General features: G+C 47.0%; 1 protein-coding gene across 1 annotated transcript in view; it reads left to right on the plus strand.

Annotated features, from left to right (window-relative positions):
- The first annotated feature begins 1,895 nt into the window (after positions 1-1,895).
- The window catches only part of LOC142590214 (cytochrome P450 3A41-like), a 79,897-nt gene continuing 62,788 nt past the window's right edge, over positions 1,896-19,004 (plus strand). Inside the window, exons 1-2 of the mRNA XM_075702134.1 lie at positions 1,896-2,059; positions 16,226-16,322. Of these exons, the coding sequence (XP_075558249.1) occupies positions 1,983-2,059; positions 16,226-16,322 (174 nt within the window). The 5' untranslated portion in view covers positions 1,896-1,982. The remainder of the gene's footprint in view (positions 2,060-16,225; positions 16,323-19,004) is intronic.

Genomic DNA, 19,004 nt, shown 5'->3' on the forward strand with positions numbered 1-19,004 from the left:
AAAAGCTGCGAAGTTTTATACGGTGGTGTAGGTCAGCGATGTAGATAAGCAAAAAATAACAGAAGCACCGGTAGAAAAAAAAATTACCGACGATTACGTTACTTCCTAATGCGAAATTTGAGCGCAGCAAATAAGCTGTTTCACCTTTTCGATAGATTGAGGCAAAGAAATCGAGCAACACATGTATGCGCTATCACAGAATTTTTTTTTTATATTTCCCGTAGTCCTGGATCATCTCGACGGCGGCGACGGTAAGCTTCTGCTTCGGCGGCACGCACCTCTGGATTCTGACGGCGACGGCGCTGGGCCTCTGCTCTGGCAGCTCGTTTAGCAGCAGCAGCAGCAGCAGCAGACGGAGGACTTCCATCGGTCGTCTCGCTCATGGCTCAGAAAGAACTGGCAGATGATTTCGCAGTGGTGAACGGCAGCGGCAATTTCGGCTCGGGCGGTGCACATATACAGATCCGCCGCCACCGATCTGGCTCTCTGATTGCCACCGCACAGGGCGAACGGCAGCGGCAATTTCGGCTCGGGCGGTGCACATATACAGATCCGCCGCCACCGATCTGGCTCTCTGATTGCCACCGCACAGGGGTTGCATTGGAGGAGGAGCGAAGAAAGGAATTAAGTTCGAGCCGGCGCTTTGACAACCGGAGACTCGCAGGATGAGGGGGGAGGGGGGCGGCGTGTACACCCAGCGGCAAACGATGGGGGCAGAAGCGCGCGCAGCAAGCGGACAACACGATAAAGGGAGGAGGGAAGAGATAGCAGCGACTGACTGATGCCGCTGACGCCGATAGTGAGTCAACCCCAGCTGCGGAGTTGGTTTCAGGGACAACGCCGCCGATGCCGACACAAACAATATGATACCCTCGCTTCCGCAGCGCTAAGAACCAGGTCTAGCCGTGGGAAGGTGGTCACGTATTCGTCGACGTGCCGGGGCCTACGTGAAATAACCGGCGCGTCGGCAACTGAAGAGCACCCTATCCGCCACACAAGAAGAGGGGGGGGGGACCCTTTCCTCCTCTTTCTGCATGGCGGCGACGGTGTTCTATGCAGTCACGTTATCTTGACTCTCTAGCGGCGTCAGCGGCATCCAGCGGTATCAGTCGGTCGCTGCTAGCGCTGGGGGGATGAAAGGGGGGCGGAGCTGGTTACGAGGCCGACGACAACGCCGACGACGACGCGAAACCCAGGAACGGACGCCAAAGAGCTGCGCTCTAAAAAATGATGGAAACAGGATTGTCACAGGCACTGGAAACTTTACAAGAAATAGATAAGCAGGCTGCTTGATCTCAATAGGTAGAGCGAACAACAGTTTGCTCACGCGGGCTATTTTGACGGCAAGATGCCGTCAATTGCATCCAAAGAATGCTATCAGCGATCAGCAAGCCAATCGCAGCGTTCTTTTTTCTTTGCTTCATTCCTGGTTTCCTTTCGCTACTAACATAGAATACCCATTTAAAAAAACGTTTCATGTGAGAAAGTATAACCAATTTTTCCTTTTCTTCTTTATCGGACAGTTGTAGTATGGTCTCAGATTCCTCATCTCACATCAACGGTGTTTTTGGCTCGAACCACACTAATAACAGAATTCCTATCTTTTCCTTTCTTTTTTTTTCTAATTAACGTTAGCGATGCGTTTTAGTATTGTTTTCCGTACCGTGCTCAGATAGCCTTAATCCGAGCTCATACACGGTGAACTCCGTTAAAATAACTCCCCCAAACAAATCACTACAACGACAAATATATGAGCAAACGGTGTCTCGATAAACATCGAAACATTAACCTTGGCGCCCCTGAACGTTGGCTCGCGCCCATGCCGCAAGCACAACTTCCCGGTCTGCGTCCACGTACGTGACGCAACGCGTTCGCGAGGTCGCAGCGACTTCGGGCCCGATGCACACACGTTATCAAAGTGATTCCGCCGGCGTGCCAACAACTTGGGAAGCGGTGCTCCCGGCGGTCCGTGGAACGGTCTCATGGCGTCTGTCACAGCTGACTGGTGCGCACTCGTAAGCGTTGCAATTGTGGCCGTCGCCGTGGCTGCATTATGGAGGTAAGTTCGGGCACTGCAACTTTTTTTTTCTTTTGTGCACAGGGCCTTAAATGCTTCTTGCCGTGTTAAGTCGAATCTAGGCTGGACTCTAGCCGGTTTATAATGGAATGCGTCTGAAATGAATGTGTGCGCCGATCCCGGAGACAATGCAATACCGGGCATGCGTTCCCATGGAGGTTAACGCGGCCGACTTACGTCCGTATCACGACGCGTGGGCACGAAGGAGTGGGCCGATACCGGAGGTAGTTCCATACCGGGCAGACCCGCGACGCAGGTGAAGCAGGCTCCAGCATTCCGCCAATTTCCAAAGACAAGTTTAACATCTGGGGTCCAAGTGGAACCGCACAAATACGACGTCGTAAGAGAAACAGTATATGTATATTAGAATGTGCACTTGGTGTAGCAAGTTGGCCTTCATGTGCTTTCTTTGTTTTGAATTCCGTTTTACGAATAACGAGAGAAAAAGAGTGTGGCCACGGTGCCTGTAAATGTTGCCTGAGCTTCTGTGGCGATAACGTCATGCGCGTTGGAGGTGTCGGCGCGGCGTTTGCGGCAGATGCCTGGCAGTTGCTGCGATAGCGGCGGCGATTGTGTCTACGCAATGTGGTGCCGCATTTTTTTTTTTTGGACGATCTTATAATGAATGCAGCCCATGTATGCAGCCTAAACAGCTTCGCTGGTAATCCATCCCAATACAAATGTTCCGGCCACACGAATTTTTTTTTTTAATTCGGCCGACTGCCACCGAAATCCTCGAATCTCAGTGGATCCGTCAGTTTCAGAGCCGTTGTTTCTAAAAAAAGAATTAACCATCCGCCTAGATTGGAATCACTACGATGCGTGTTTCCCCCAGCTTGATGTGGTGATTATGGCGCGAACACTGGCATTTCCTTACGAAATTAGGAGCTCCGGCTTAGCTTCACCGACTCTGCCAGAAACATATCGACAAAGCTTCCGATGCTACAAAGCTGGGTAAACGTAACGAATTATGCGCTCATGCGGAAGTACGTTGCCCATTCTTTCGGAGGGGGAGGGGGGAGGAATTATCGGGTGACAATGAAGGTTCATTTCTTGTTATAGTATTAGTACCTTCCGGGCGCTTTATTAAAGTACGGTAGTAGGGGAGCCGTTGAATACCCAAATACTGCAGGATGGTAGACAACTACGAGAGAATAAATCGAATTTACATTACATTATGGGGGTTTTGCGTGCCAAAACCCCTATCTCGATCTGATTATGAGGCACGCCGTAGTGGGGGACTCCTGAAATTCGGACCACCTCGGGTTCCTTAACGTGCACCAACATCTTAGTACACGGGGGTTTTCGCACTTCGCCCCCATCGAAATGCGGCCGCGGTGGCCGGGATTCGATCCCGCGACCTCGTGCTTAGCAGTCCAACACCATAGCCACTAAGCAACCATGGCGCGTAAATCAAATTTGGGTTTAACCGGTATAGCATCCCAAAGGAACTTCTACGTGGGCTACGAGAGACGCCATAGTGGAGGTCCCCCGGTCAAATTTCGACCTGCTAGGGCTGTTTAAATTGCACCAAAATCCCAATACACGGTTATTTATTTATTTATTTTATTTTGCATTTCACCCACGTGGCAATGCAGCCGCCGCTACCTTATTCGAACCCCCGACCTCTTGATCGGCGGCCAAATGCCATAAACGTCGTGCCACCTCGGCAGGGTCTGATGAACCGGAAGGCCGGGTACAACCCGCATGAATCTCCAGAGTAGCATACAATCAGTACGATGGCACGCCTCTAATCAAACATCATATTACAGAAACGCGGAGTAGAGGTGTATGCTCTTCTTAAACACTGTTTAAGCCTCCTACTTGAGCCCTACACTCACGTAAAACTAAAATGAAAGTTTACGTAGTGGTTGCGTGGCTCTTCCGTGTGTAGGAACGTTGCCAGCAGAGTGACATTCGAAAGGGAATTAGTTTTTGCAACTAGCTCAGATGCTACCCCTGGTTTAAGGAAATCGTTGCACAACGTACGTTGCGGCGTTCCGCGTACAGTATATTCCCCACAAACGCCAATGAAATATTTTAAACCCCTCTCTCCCCAGCGTAGGGTAGCCAACCGGATCTTTTTTCTTTGGTTAACCTCCCTGACTTTCCCCTTTCCTCTCTCTCTCTCTCTCTTTAAACCAAGAAGGGCTACTAAGTCAATATTGGTGAATAGATAGATAGATAGATAGATAGATAGATAGATAGATAGATAGATAGATAGATAGATAGATAGATAGATAGATAGATAGATAGATAGATAGATAGATAGATAGATAGATAGATAGATAGATAGATAGATAGATAGATAGATAGATAGATAGATAGATAGATAGATAGATAGATAGATAGATAGATAGATAGATAGATAGATAGATAGATAGATAAACTATTGGGTGTTACTAGCGACACACTTGCTTTTGAGCTCGAAGCTTTTGTTTCTCCATTCTCTTCACGGGCGTGTTCTCATAATGACAGATTGAGGGGGTTCCCGATTATTTCTGGTTTTCAGCGATATTTCTATTGTAGAAGGCGGGAAAATGTCTCTGCAGAAAGAAATCGGTCTTCGCTTTGAGAAACCGAGTGCTCGTTTCTTGGAAAGAAATTCTTACTTCACTAAAGGTGGAAAAAGGCGTCGTTTCACCGACTTGCATATTATGCGAATTCGAAGGCCTGTCACTCTAGAATTAACGCATTGTACGCCGCCAAAAATATTTTGTGCAAATTTACACCCTCGTCACTGCTGGCCCACGGAAAGTCACATGGCAGGCTTTTTGAAAAATTGCCAAACTTTGGTTTTTGACTAACTGCCTCGAACTGACCCCGAAATCAGGGTTCTTTCTTGGGCCACATGAGCAAAGGCACATATAAAATATTTCTGAGAAATTTTCATGAGCTCTCACGCAAATTAAAGATAGAAAGCAGTGTACAACTGCACCACGTACTTACTTGTTAAAAATTCTCGAAATGCCTTAATCGCAAAAAACGCGTAAATTTGAACATTTTAGAGACGTTTATACCAAACAGATCTGCGCCGGTTTTTGGGGAAAGTCATACAAAAATACCCACCCAGGACGGGTAAATTTCATACTTCAAAAACATAATGCAATGTTATATTTTAAGTCCCAGAATTGAGCCTGTTTTAAGACCAACTTATGATCATGCCAACGATGTGTCTTGTTCTAATAACGAAATAAAAATCGCTCTCGTACTGTAATCTGCATTCATTTTTTATTGCACTAAAAAAAAGAAAGAGCGAGTCAGGTTGCGTCATTTTTTGGCCTTCATCAAGGCGTGAAATGACCTTGAGTTCTCGAGGCTTCTGAATCCGTAATTGCTGCGATTCCTGCGTAATTGCTGCGTAATTGCTGCGTAATTGCTGGAGGCAGCAAGCATGCGAGAGCGTGAGCGCAACCTTGTTTAAGACTAATCGGAAAAACGCAGTATTTTGTAAATGGTTTAGCACTTAACAACCAACGGAGCAAAAAAAAATTGATGTCGAATCCTTTATCCAAGGTGCCTGAAAAAACACAGAAAGAAAACGTTAAATTAAGCTTCTAGCTTTCTCAAGTATTGCCGGGCGAAGATTCATTAAATGCAGTATACGTTAATTACGCGTGAATTGTGGCATAGATCTAGAGTAAAAAGGTCACAGCGTTCAAAAGAGTGTTCTCCATATACCCACGGTTTTAAAGCTCGCAACGTTTTGCGACTGGATGACGAAGTTTTTGCACCTCGTCTCAATTGAGATTTTCTTCTGCGAAAAAAAAAACAAAAAAAATATGTTCGAAAAGTAGTCGCAGTTCCGCGGTGTGGAACGATTGTTAGGCTTAATATAAAGTTCAGGTGAGAAATTCGGAATACTCGGGGCCCGTTGCGCGACTGTCCTCATCTGAACATCCGACTGTCCTCATCCGCGGCAGTGGCGTCATTGTGCTTTACCACCAGGCTGGCACGTCGTTAATGTAAACGGGGAGCACTTCAGATAGCACATGTAATTAGATATCATCGCTAGTAATGGATTCCCCCGACTAGTCTTTAAATAATTGCCGCACGCCGTCTCGCGGGTTTGCTATACCTCAACGTACCGTGGTAGGAATACGGATGTGGGAGTCCTGAAAACTCAAGCTCAACTCATTTCATGGCTAGAAAGAGGCAAAAAGAGACAGAATCTTAGTCGCTCTTTTTTTACTACAACAAAAAGAATGCGCTCAGAGTTCAATACGAGCAGGATTTCTATTTTATTGTTAGAGCGAGACACATCGTTGGTATGACCGTACGTAGGCCCTAATATAGGCTCAATTTTCTCACCCAAAGTAACATAATGCATTATCTTCTTACAGTACTAGACTTCTCAGTCATTTCTGGGCGTTATACAAAAGTCTTTACAAAAATCGGCGATGTTCATTTTTTAACACGCTTCAAAAATGTTCCAATTATCGCTATTTTTACAATTTTGTTATTTAACTGATTTTATGGCGAAATAAATACGTCGTTTAGTTGCATACTTCTCTTTTCAGTTTGCGAGTAACCTTTTCAAGAGTTGTCAGAAATATTTTTCAGCTTCATCGGCTTAGCTAACATGGCCCAAAAATAACACTGATCTCAGAGTCACTCAGAAGCAGTTACTCGAACCCCAAGGTAGATGCGCAGAAACATTTTTGACGGTAGTCGATGTGGTTATTTGAGAGCGAAAGGCCTTCGAATGTGCAATATATGCAAGTCGTTAAAACGCTCTTTACCACATGTAGTGAAATCAATTCTCTACGCTCTCCTCTCTAGATAACTATTTGACTTTTTGCAAACCCTCATCTACGAGGACTCGTCATGCGCTAAATATCTCAACCTTTTCTGCCTACACTGATTCCTTTAAAAACAGTTTTTTTTCCATCAATAATTGAAGTCTGGAATTCATTATCGGGCAATATCCGTTGACTACCATAGAAACAATTCACGCAAGCTTATTCGTAAATATTTGAATGTTTCTCGTTCATCTCACTCCTGCAATAGTATCGTTGAGGCTGCAGTATGTATAAATAAATAAATAAATACATAAATAAATAAATAAACAAATAGATAAATAGCCTTTTAAGAAATACGTGCTAAGGTTCGCAAAACGAGGGTCGATTCCTTTCTTGATTCCTCATATAAAAATTTCGTTGAAAATTAAGGATAGTCTGGACTCCATTTGGACTGTCCTTACCTTAACACACCCTTTGAACATGTGTGGCGCTGAAATCTGAGAAAATAAAGAAAAAAAAATAACATTAGTATGGAAGTAACATCGGTACACAGCTCCACGTTTCTCAAATGCACAGTGAAACGCGACCTTCATTTACTAATAAATTTCCTTTTTCTTACTCCTATAGAAATGATAGAGCCGGCTGCATACTGAAACGTTCCTGAACTGTTAACATGCATAATTACTTTTTTTTTACCATGCCAGTATGTTTCTGCTCACAGTTTCTGTGCCCCCGTGAAGACCAAAAAAAAAAAAACTTTCCTGGCAGTAATATCACCCAGCTGTTCAAGTGTTTCTTCACCTGTCCTTGTAGCTCAAGGGCGTTCTGCGATTTGGCATAAGATCGTGCTTTATAATGATAATGCCGAGGCAGCGCCATTTCGCTTCGAAGCCGCCTGAATACATAAACACTCGTTTACTTAGAATTAGGCGCACGTGAAAAAAAAAAAAAACAAGTGGTCCAAGCCAATCTGCATTCACCTACAATACGGCATCTACCATAGTTCGCTGTGTAGCTTAGGGATGACAAGCCATCCAATTCACTTTGTTTTTAAGTTTTCTTCAAACATTCCTCAGCAACTTCAACGGAAAAGATTGGGGCAGGACTCATCTACGGTAGTTGTCGAGGTAATGCGAATAGCCCTCGCTTGAGATGAAAATGATTTCATGCACACTGAACGTGTGTTTATCGTTCTCCGCGCGCTTTTTTATACACTTTGTACACTTTATACGTTCTTGGACAGGTGCAACGTCCGAGACAAACCGAGGACGATCGTGAACGCTGCAAGAGTTATCGACCGGGTCCGGGGGGAAATGGTCCTCGAAGTATGCTAACTGTCGGCTCCAGCTTATGGGTGCGCGGCTACTCGGGAGAAGTGCGCTCCGACTTGCTACCATTTTTTGCAGCCTAGCGTTGTTCGTCAATGCATCGCTTTTACTACTCCAAATTGGCAGTCCTCTCCTGGTCCGTTTTGGCGTGAGCGTTATCTTTGCAGTACGCACCACCCGCTCGGCCGTCGCTATCATTTGGCCGCCGCCGAGGCCACCACACCGGCAACGGAAGCTGCGCTGCTGCAAAGCTGCATATCATTATCCCCTTTGACTTCTACAGTACGTGTTATTTCTTTCGCTACGATTCGCTACAAAGCCTGACACAGAGCTCACCTGTCAAGTGGAACGACGCGAAGCGCGTTCGAATGATTATAGGTAGATGCCATTTTAGTATAGTCCGCCGAACAATGAATAACGGCACTTTCTTTTTGATTAATGTCTTAATGACGCCTTGAATTATTGTTTAATATTCATTCGGAGGTTATACTCAAATTCATGACAAGACGGACCATGCGCAGAGCGGACCCCAGGTGGCCACGTGCTGTAAAAATCACCTCCCGTTTCGGCAGCTCGGCTGGCAAGTTCGTCAACTCGTTTTTACTCAAACCGAGCGGCGCGGATTTCCCCTCGCTTCTCCCCATAGCACCGGCGGACGGCCCCTGTGCGTTGCCGCTTGTGCTGGTCTTCGTTTGGGCCACGCTATTATGCCATACTCGGGGCTATACCAAGGCCTCCTAGACGGCACAAGGCCCGTGCACTTAAATCCGTGACGTCATGCTACCTTTCTAGACCGCCGTAGAATGTAATTTGGACGCTCCCGGGTAAGCCGCGGTGATTTTGACGTCTCTCCGTTCGACACGCCGGGCTTGGCGGTAGAAATATTGGTTCGCGTAGCATGATGGAATAAAGCAGAGTGCACTGGCCTGTTATCCAGGAGACGCTGGCTATACGCGCATTCTTGGGACGGGGCATCTTGATGCGCGGCGAAGTGGTCGGACCTTTTGGTGGGAAGCAGTGCCGGACAATGACGTGTTCTCAACGTCAAACTCGCCTCAACGTGCGTCTCTAGAAATCTGCAGGTGCCTAGGTCATTGGACGAAGGAAAAGAAAAGAACTTTGAGGACGCTTAAGCTTAAGCGGAACAGGATAGCGTTCATCAGAACATGTCTGTAGCCAACTTAAGTTCAGAACAATAACCCACTCACTAGGTGCCCCTAGTATGCACACCTAGCGTCTGCGGCCACTAAGACACACCTGACACGGCAGCTGAAGAACTGGGTTTCTGTTTGCCTGTCCCCGTAACAGAATTATGTTTTCTCGTATATTCAAATTACAATTCAACGCTATCATGTAGGTTGTGTGCAACTCGTACTTGACGAATTCTCTGATGCATTTTACTTTGAGAAATTCACTTAGTTCATTCATTCATTCATTCATTCATTCATTCATTCATTCATTCATTCATTCAATTAGAGCCTGCGTGGTTCGGGATGACTGTTCTGTAACGGAGAACACCACCGACGTCAACGCCAACGTCGGATTTTCTCCGACACGTGGGACTAAACGCAATCGCGTTAAAGGTGTGGCGGGAGCATCGCGCAACGTGATTGAAGCCAAGATTGTTGCCCCAACATGTGGCGAAACAGGGAGATTACGTCAGAGCGCGCGATAGGTTTTAGTACTCCTGGCAGATTTTTTTTTCCGATACCAATGCATCCACATGGAGGAACGAAAAGGTTCCGCCGTGTCGACATGTCTCGATTCTTGCTCCGCGATCTCGACGCACGAGGTCATGTGTTGGGCAAAGGGACTGGCCTCCCGGAGTGTTCGCGTGCCAAGGCCGGCTGCGCGGCGCCATGGCCTCTCCAATTTTGTTTTCTTCGTGCATACCGGAGGGAGCGCAATGTGCGTCTCTAGAGTGTTCCGCGAGCAAACGTGAGAGGCAACCCTAGCTGAGCGGGACCGCACTCGAGGAGAAGCTCGCACAATGCCAAGGTTGACAGTTTTGTCTTGGACGCAAATCGTTCGTGTGTGCTGAAATTAACGGTGTACGGTCGGCTGGTCCTTACGTCGACGATGCCGCTCGGGACCGGAGCCACAGAAGCGGGACCAAGACTAACGTGCGGCCACACGCCAGAGCAGTATACGAGAAGAAACAGGACTGGGCGCGTTCTGTTCCAAAATAGCAAGGCGCACCACACCGGTGCCGACGCACTTCTGGAGCAGACGTCATGCCATGGAGGAAAGAAGCCAAATATGAACAAAGCCCTTTTTTTTATCTAGCGGTCATGATATGACTCTTCTGATGCTGAAAGTACAGCCACCTTGACGCGCCGTCTGCCTTTGCGCCTCCAATCAGGTCGTCGGAGCAGACGGCACGCGCTTTAGACTTGCATTGCTACGAGCCACCGGAAGTTTGCGCTGCTGACGCTCGTCGGAACAAAACCTACGAAATTTACGCGGAATGCTTGGTGAAGCAGGCACGCTTCTGGGTGTTTCCTTGGCACAACGAAGAAGACGGCGTAGTCCCGCGCCGTGATTACCCGTTGCTTGCTGACGCCTCACTCTCATCGGCCCAGAACATGACCTTAGAGCTCACTCACCACACTCCAAACACAGCTTGTCTCGCGAACGGAACGGGCTCCAACAAAGACCCGCACTGAAAATCTGATCTCTATTTTTGGAGACCGAGAGCGGCACCGAGAACTTCACGAGCGCGGTTTCTATGGAAAGGAAGATGTTGGGAATACCAGACCCAGCGCTCATTTGCGAACAAGAAATACACACTGTGACTTCCGACAAACTAACTCATCCGGGAAGGCCGGGGCCTTCGATACGCTTTCCTTCCTCCATGCGCCAAGGGAGCAACGGAAGCTACATGAACCACGAAACGGTAACTCCGCCAGATCTCGGTCGCGCTCCCAGGTCGAAAATGAGAGCGCTTCCGAGGGCTCTGAACTGAAGTGGGGCGTACTGAAAGAACCAGCCGAATGTGATGCAAGCCGCCAACCAGGAAAAACGACCAGCGGAATGTTCCTTGATACTGTTATTTCAGCCGACCAACAAGAGAAACGATTCCTGTGTACGGACGCTTTAGTCGAAAGTCGTATATCAGCGCGTAGCCTTGCCGGAGCGCCGGTTACTCCAGTCAGTTCAGGACACCTCGCGAAAACATTTCATGTGGTAAAACTGTTCTGACAACGCCAGGAATTTTGTTCGCATTAAAACTAATTACGAGGACGCAAGAGTTCCAGCTCCGAGGACGTTGCAGCAGGTACTCGGAAAAGCCCCCGAGATGGATACCACTAATATTTCTAGCGTTCTAGTAAGGGCCTCCGTGATGGTGGTCACTCAGTAGTCGTTACTAAGGTAGCTTTGTTATGAATATTTTCTTGATGCGTGCACGTAGGTACAAAAAGAAAGCATTCCCGCGTGTGAAAATGTCGACGGAAAGATAATCTCCGTCGCGGTGGCAGCTGGCGCAATAGTAATCTTTACCGAGAAACGCATGCTGGGGAGCGCTGCGTCTCTCGAATTGTTATAAGGAGCGCCTTAATTGTCAGCAATTACGTGGTTCGGATGCTCGTTCCAAACTTCTTATTTGTCGAAACGCGTGCCGTTCTGTATGTTGTATGCGTGATTCCAAAGAATGTATGCACTGCGCGCTTCCGCTTGCTGAGCGCGTGTATAGCCACTGCCTCACGGGGATATGAAGCATTGCTCCGCCCTGTACAGCCACCGGGACCGTCCAAGCGTTCTTTTCAGTAGAGGTTACGCGACGAGGAAATCGCGGGCTCCTAGCCATAGACAGCTTCGCTGTAAGATGTTTGCTGACATTCCCAGTTTATACAAATGAAACGGCGTTCAAGAAACTTGAAAGCTCTATCGTTAAATTCGCGTAGCGGTTAAATATGTGGCACTGTACATCTCAGTGGAGTAGCCACCGTTGTTAGGAACAGTGTTCCACATGCTTGTAACTAGCACCTGGTACTCTGGAATCATTACTAAGAATGCGGGAAGATTTCCAACACGCTTTTGTGGCAGAATGTGCTACATAATGGCTACAGGTATGTGAAACACTTCCGAATGCCAGTGGTTAAGTCATTGCGGACTTAGTTGCGGATATTTATTGTTTCAATAAATTTAACAAGGTGCAAGTTTAAATGTACAGAACACGGTTATTTATGTTTTGCGATTTGACGTGGAATGCCATTTCAGTTAAGACAGCGCAATGCACTGCAAAACAGCTTAAATTTATCGCCAGAAACAAAGCAGAACGAGATTAACCCCGGTCTTCTAGGACGTTCCCAACTGAACACTCCATCTCGTCTTAAAGAAATGTAAAGCAGCGCTATCCATCGACAGAATTGATAACTGCGCTGTACGATCGTTCACGCAAATTCTTGAGAAGTGTAGAGTCTTAAACAGTCAAGGCATGGCGCTGTGCTCAACTCGGTTAATCAAAAATTAAATTATGGGGTTTTACGTGCCAAAACCACTTTCTGATTATGAGGCACGCCGTAGTGGGGGACTCCAGAAATTTCAACCACCAGGGGTTCTTTAACGAGGACCTAAATCTAAGTACATGGGTGTTTTCGCACTTCACCCCCATCGAAATGCGGGCGCCGTGGCCTGGATTCGATCTCGCGACCTCGTGCTCAGCAGCGCAACACGATAGCCACTGAGGAACCACGGCGGGTTGCTCAACTCGGTGGAGTGGAGAAAGAGCTCCGAGTCGAGGAATGTTTGAGAATACGGGTGTAAGAGTTACAAAGTTACGGATATTGCCTGGCATTGTCTTAGAGGTGACAGCAACGACTCTAGAGGATAGCCCAGTGTTTGAGCTTCGAAGTACCGCGTGGCCTTGAGCCTCACCCGGAGCGGAGGCGCCGTATGGACGGACAATACGACACTGACAAGCTGCGACAATCCGAAGGTTTGTTAGCACATGCAAACGGCTTCTAAGTGACTTCAATGCCGACGAAACCATGCGCCATCTCTCAATGTTGTCGCCAGAAGTAAATGTACACCAAGTGCAAATTTTTTATTGGCGCGAAGCCATCTTTCAATCGCAACGTCTTCCCGACGTCTCGTACCACAGCTTCTGCAACTGACCGCGGTGGTCGTATAATGGATGGACTCTTTCGAAAGACCCAGCAGCAGGCGGTGATGTTTGTGAGGAATAATGACAACGCGACGAGCACCAACAACTCTCGCGATCCTTGCGCAATAGACCTCGATTCTTGCGTGTCTTCTCACGAAGCCTGCTTTATTTCGCTTACTTCGCCATGCAACGCTGAAACAAAAAGAGAAAGACAGGAAGATAGAAAGGAAAACACCACCTCCGAGTTGTTTCTTTTTTTCCTGATACATGCGACAGTCCAATGTTTTTGTACGTATTACCTACTATATTAAAAAAAAAAAAAGGTACGTTTAAGATGAGGATTGCCTTACAGCGAAGCTTACTTCGCGTGTACCATCCCATAGTTTACCCGGGTCGGCCGGTCAGTCGCCATTCAGGTTCTCACCGAGTAAGTTACCCCTGACTCTGGAAAAATAGTAGACGCGTTCGGCGGTGGAATTTGAGCCTCGGCTTCCCAGTGCAGCAACCCAATGCTCGAACCACCAGGGCCCACAATCGGTTTTTTTTTTTTAATCTTGATATTACAGTGATGTGTGACACAATAAAATGTTCACCAAATGTGCATGGCTACTGAGTTGTGGACACAATGACAGTCACAGGCACAGAAGGGCACAATCACAAGCACTGTTCATGCTTTAGGTGGAAATGTAGGTTTCCCTTTAGAAGGGTGGTAAGGGTAAGCACCTGATCAAAATGGGGTACCAGTCCGGTTGAGTATCGCATTGCGCGCAAACGTACCTTAGGTGCGCAGCCGTCTGACTGAAATTTGGTCTTCAAGGTAAGATCCGTTTGGTACTGCGGTCCATCATCCCTGCTTTCCATAAGCTGTGCATTCTTATGAGAAAAAAAAAATACATACATAAGAAGGTGCGTTATTACTGTATGTAGGCAGCAGGTTTCGCACAGTATGAGCGTTGATTTCGAGGTCTTTCTTTATAGCGTCCGCAAGAGCTCATGCCTAAATGGCATTGCATCTTCGCAACTAATGAAACAATGCTCAATGGTCTCTGGCACACCACAACGATCACAGTTCACACAAGACAAAAATATACCTTTTTTTTACTGCGGCCACGTGTTTACCGGTAAGGTTTTATTATGAAGTTTATAAAAGAATGTTTCACAGCACGCATACGTGCCAGCTCCAATTAGCTCTTTCTGATGGCCACCACGTGTTGGCTGATGATGATGATTCCACACTGCAGACGCGTACCCACAACTGGCGTTAGGCAAAAAGCGGGCGCTACACTGGCACATGCCCACCACGGAGGACCGGCCGAGAAGCGATTGTTACACTTAAAATAAATAGGAAGAAAACAAGTACAAGCCAATATAGGATTTGTCATATTACGTTTTGCATGAAAGCACAAGCACGTGCTAGTTTCTTTTACGCCAAAGACTCAAGAACGAAATGGGCAAATTTATTTATTTAGCGTTTCTTTAACCCCTTTCACGATATACCTTCGGTCTGCAGAGATTCCAAACTTAGGGGTTGGATCTGCATTTTCTTTCTAATAGCTTATTCGTGGCCACCAAGAAATGCTCGGTGTAAAACGAGTGCTTTCTTGATGTCTTACACGACGGAGTGATCCTGCAACAAAATATATTGCAATTTTGCAAGTATGGAGCTCTGGTCTTGAGTTCGATTGCAAACCTTGGTGGCCTCGTTCCTATTGATCGGTATCCCGAACAAAAAGAAATGTGATATTGCATAAAGAGCTTCGTGAGCGTGGTAAATATCTCCAAGAGATCGAACTTAATCCAAGGTCACTTATTACACCGTCTCTCGCAGATATTGGGGTTCTTAGGTGCGCTAAGCACCATAACCTTTGTTTATTTCCACGTTCCAAACATTAGAACAACAAAAATATTTCACTACCGTGCTTTTGTGCTTACGCTTTTTTTTTCAATTGGGGCGAGGCTTTCACGACACATACACACGGCACATTCACAACTTGGGGCGCTATAACGTAAAGCTATTCCAAACGTTTCTATTCCAATTCTGCAATCAGCCCCCCGCGGTTGGTCAAAAATCACAAAACCACGATAGCTCCCAGTATGGCCTGACGTGTACACACTGATTATGCATGATTCGACCGAACAAGAAAAATATTTATTTCTGATTCGACACCTTTTCGCCATTAACCCTCTGCTCTTGTTCGAAAGGTTTCAGGCCGCACCCACCTCACCTGTCTGTCACTCAACGTCACAAAACAGCGATATCTCATTGCGCCAAAGTGATGTATACGCGTTAGGGATGCATTAATATGCCGTAAAAAATTGAACTTTTCTCTGAATAGCGGCAGGCTGACCCGTTCCGAAAGGAATAAAAGAAGGCTGCAGCCGATTGCTCAGGCACTGGCTACTTGCACATGCCGGAGAACATGGCTTTATTTACGTATAACAAAACTTCTTGCGCGGTCGTGCAACGTTTTTCCGCACTTTTGGCACGTATACGACCTTCCGTTGCACACCGCCGTGATTTAAGACAAGCCACCGTAAGCTAAATAACGCAAAGCCGACAAATTTCAGACGCCGGCACCACCCTTTTCATCCAGTTATCGATTTTCAGTGCGCTGGCTTGGCCCCATCGAAACTCTCTCCACTTTAGCGTGCTCCTCGCCTCTTGTCAGCCAATTAGATAAGAAAAACCGCTCAATGTAGGCAACGTTATTCGTTTTGAAAGTAAACAAAAGGGACCTACCGTAAACGAGGAGAACGTTTGATTTGGCTGTTCAGGCAACGCTGCGGGTCACTGCCGTAAGCTTGCGTCGGCGGTTACATAAAGTTGACGTAAGGAGATTGGAAGAGAAACACATTGGAATAGTTCTACGTTATCGGGCCCTTGGATACGAAGCAATTTACGAGGCCGCAACTTCCTCCCGCCTCTGATGAAGCTTGACTGTTAACCGAGCCTGTCTTTGCGTGCTCGCAGGTGGCGGCGAAACAGATTCAACATATTCAAGGATCGAGGGATTCCTGGCCCCGAACCAAGCCTGATCTCTGGAAACTTCTACCAGCTGTGGCATCGGGTGAGAAAAAAAAAAGGAAAATCTGCGACAAAAGCCGCAGGCGCCGTGAGGTTCTCAATGGTAAAGGGTCCGCAGCCAACCACGTCGCTGTCGTTGAGGTTGATTAGGTCTCCATTCTTTTTGTCGAGCAGCCGAAAGCGGACGTCCGGGAGCAAGTCAGTCCGCAGCTCTTGCGTGAAACCTGACGATTTCGAAGATCGGAAGACTCACGTTACGCGACAGGTCAGTCATGGCCAGTAGTGCAGGAACGCAGAAAAATAAAGTGTTTTGACGCGGCAGGTATCTGAAAAGACTTGCGAATTTCTTTTTTTTTTTTTCCCAATTCGCGCGATAGTAGGGGTACCAGTCCTGATCACGTCAATGAATTTTCCATAATGTTTAGCGAATTTTGCCTCATTTTGCAGTTTAATGCACTCTGTGTCACGCGTTCACAAAAATAAATTTTTTATCACTAAATCGATTCGCCTGTCGTGCGCGAACCTTGCGTTGCAAGTTTTCTGATAGAAAAGGATGTCAGGAAATTACCTGTTCAAAACTTCTCTGAAGCAGAGAGCGAGAGAGAGAAAAAGAGAGAGAGTTCCAGAATAAAATCAAGTTTGTATCCTTCTATATAAGTCTATCCAAAACAAACCCATAAAAATCTGCTACGTGAAGCAGGCAAAATCGGCAACACCAAAGTCGCGGAAATGTCGCTCGGATGTAAAAGAAACTCTGCAGAGACACTTTAGGCTGCGTGCGTGTGGAAATGCGAAAGTGTTGTAGTTCCTCTGGTGCAATGTTTTCTGTTGACGTTTCTTACATGCGTTAAACTTGTTTCTGCTGATTCAGTGTGACTGTTTGCACATGCGTTGGCCACAGATCCGTGGTTCTTATGCACTCATCATTTGACGTCGTGAGCGCATCGCAGTAGCTCCGATGAACTCCGAAGAGCAAGTGACGCGCTGGAGGCAGCGTGCTCATGTTATGCATGCAAGACGTGGCACTACCTCTTCTCCGTCGGCTGCACCATCACGTGCCCAATGATGCACGTGCTAGGTACACCTTAGTACGCGCTGAGTACGCACGCGCTAGGTACGCCAGGTTGGTTTTGTTGGGTGCGGGCCACGGTTCACTATTGGACTTTGCCGTGCGGGCCACAGGAGGTCGAGCGCCGGCAACGTGACGTCATCACTTGGTCACGTGCGTTTCTTGCCATCAACACCACCGATTTGTTTCGCTTCCTCAGGCATGTAAGGTATTTTAGCCGTAGTCCACTTATCTGCAACCACCACAGTCGAAAGTGCTGACGTTGGAGATAACTACATTTCCCAACGTCCCGCTTATCCACCCTGTGCTAATGCAATTGTTTTTGTGGTTACGTTCAAATTTATTGGCCGTCTGTTTGCGAGAATTTGCGCAAAATGTAAACTCCAAGCAGAAGCAGAGAAGACAGTTTGTCACCTGTGCAGAAGCTTTAACCTAACATGTCTGTTTTCAGTAAAGAGAGGTTAGAAATGGGATATTGGGGCTGAAGATTATGGACAAGCAAATTTAACGGTTCGTTAACATTGGTGAGGCAGCAGTCAGCCTGCAGCCTCCAACAAACTTTCGTTCTCTTTCTTTAATGACAGTCTAATATGCGCAACAAACTGATTCGGCAGAGGCACTTTAGACTGCTTACGTGTGGGAAGGCGAAACCATTATACTCCCTTTAGTGAAATCTTTTCGATGGACGTTTTCGATTGGAAGGCAGCGCGCTCAATCATACAGTGACGACGTAGCGCCGCCTCCTCACCATTGGCTGCGCCGTCGAGTGTGTCCAATGACGTACGCAGTGGGCACAGCTTTAGCCAATCAGAACCGTGGAGCCGCCATGGTGTCGTGGATGCGTGCTCGTCTTACACCCCGAAGGCCCGGGTGCAATCGGAACCAGTCCGAAATTTACCAAAATCTTCTTTCCGAAGTCACTGATTTAATTTGTTTACAGGAACCTACCCGAGAAATTTGACGTAAATCCGAGCATGTATTGACGTGTTTTTTTTTTTTTACTATTTGCACTGTCAGCCATTTTTGGTACCATCATTCGGTCACGCTGCCGAATGCGACGGATTTTCGCGTAATGGGGCATATAATGCTCTTGCACTAAAAGAAATCCTGCCAGGACCAAATTGATGGTGAGATATTTCTAAGCAATAGCTTGCGTATAACAAGAGATGCGCTGCAGATTTCAATGAGGGAAGCGTTCCTCAAGAACCAAGGCGGATTTTGCAGAAAGAGACAGAATAAACTATATTCTAAAAAAAAAAAACCCTTGTCCTGGCTTCTTGCACATAAAGCGGTACTTTTATTTGGAGTTAAAACGTGCTCTATTACAACACACCTGGCGCTTGGCTGTAGAAGATTTGAGAGAAGAACGCGTCCTGTAACTTTTCTTCACTGGCAGCTAGGAGAAGAGCGCACAAACTTCTTGTAAGTGCACTAAGCCACGTGTGTAATGCGCCAAGTGTCTCAAGCGCAGGCGTGCATGAGATTATTTTTGCGCTTATTTTCAGGCTTGCGTTCGAGGTGTAATGTTTGTAACAGTGGACTGCTGCGCTGGGAGACTAGCGTAGAGCACTGCACGGGCTCAGGTCGGGCCCGGCCTCGGGTCACGTAAGCAATTGTTGACTAGGGCCCAGGTCGGGCTCGGGCCTCGGGTCTTTG

Source organism: Dermacentor variabilis, chromosome 8 (genome assembly GCF_050947875.1).
Source record: "Dermacentor variabilis isolate Ectoservices chromosome 8, ASM5094787v1, whole genome shotgun sequence".
Lineage (NCBI taxonomy): Eukaryota > Metazoa > Arthropoda > Arachnida > Ixodida > Ixodidae > Dermacentor > Dermacentor variabilis.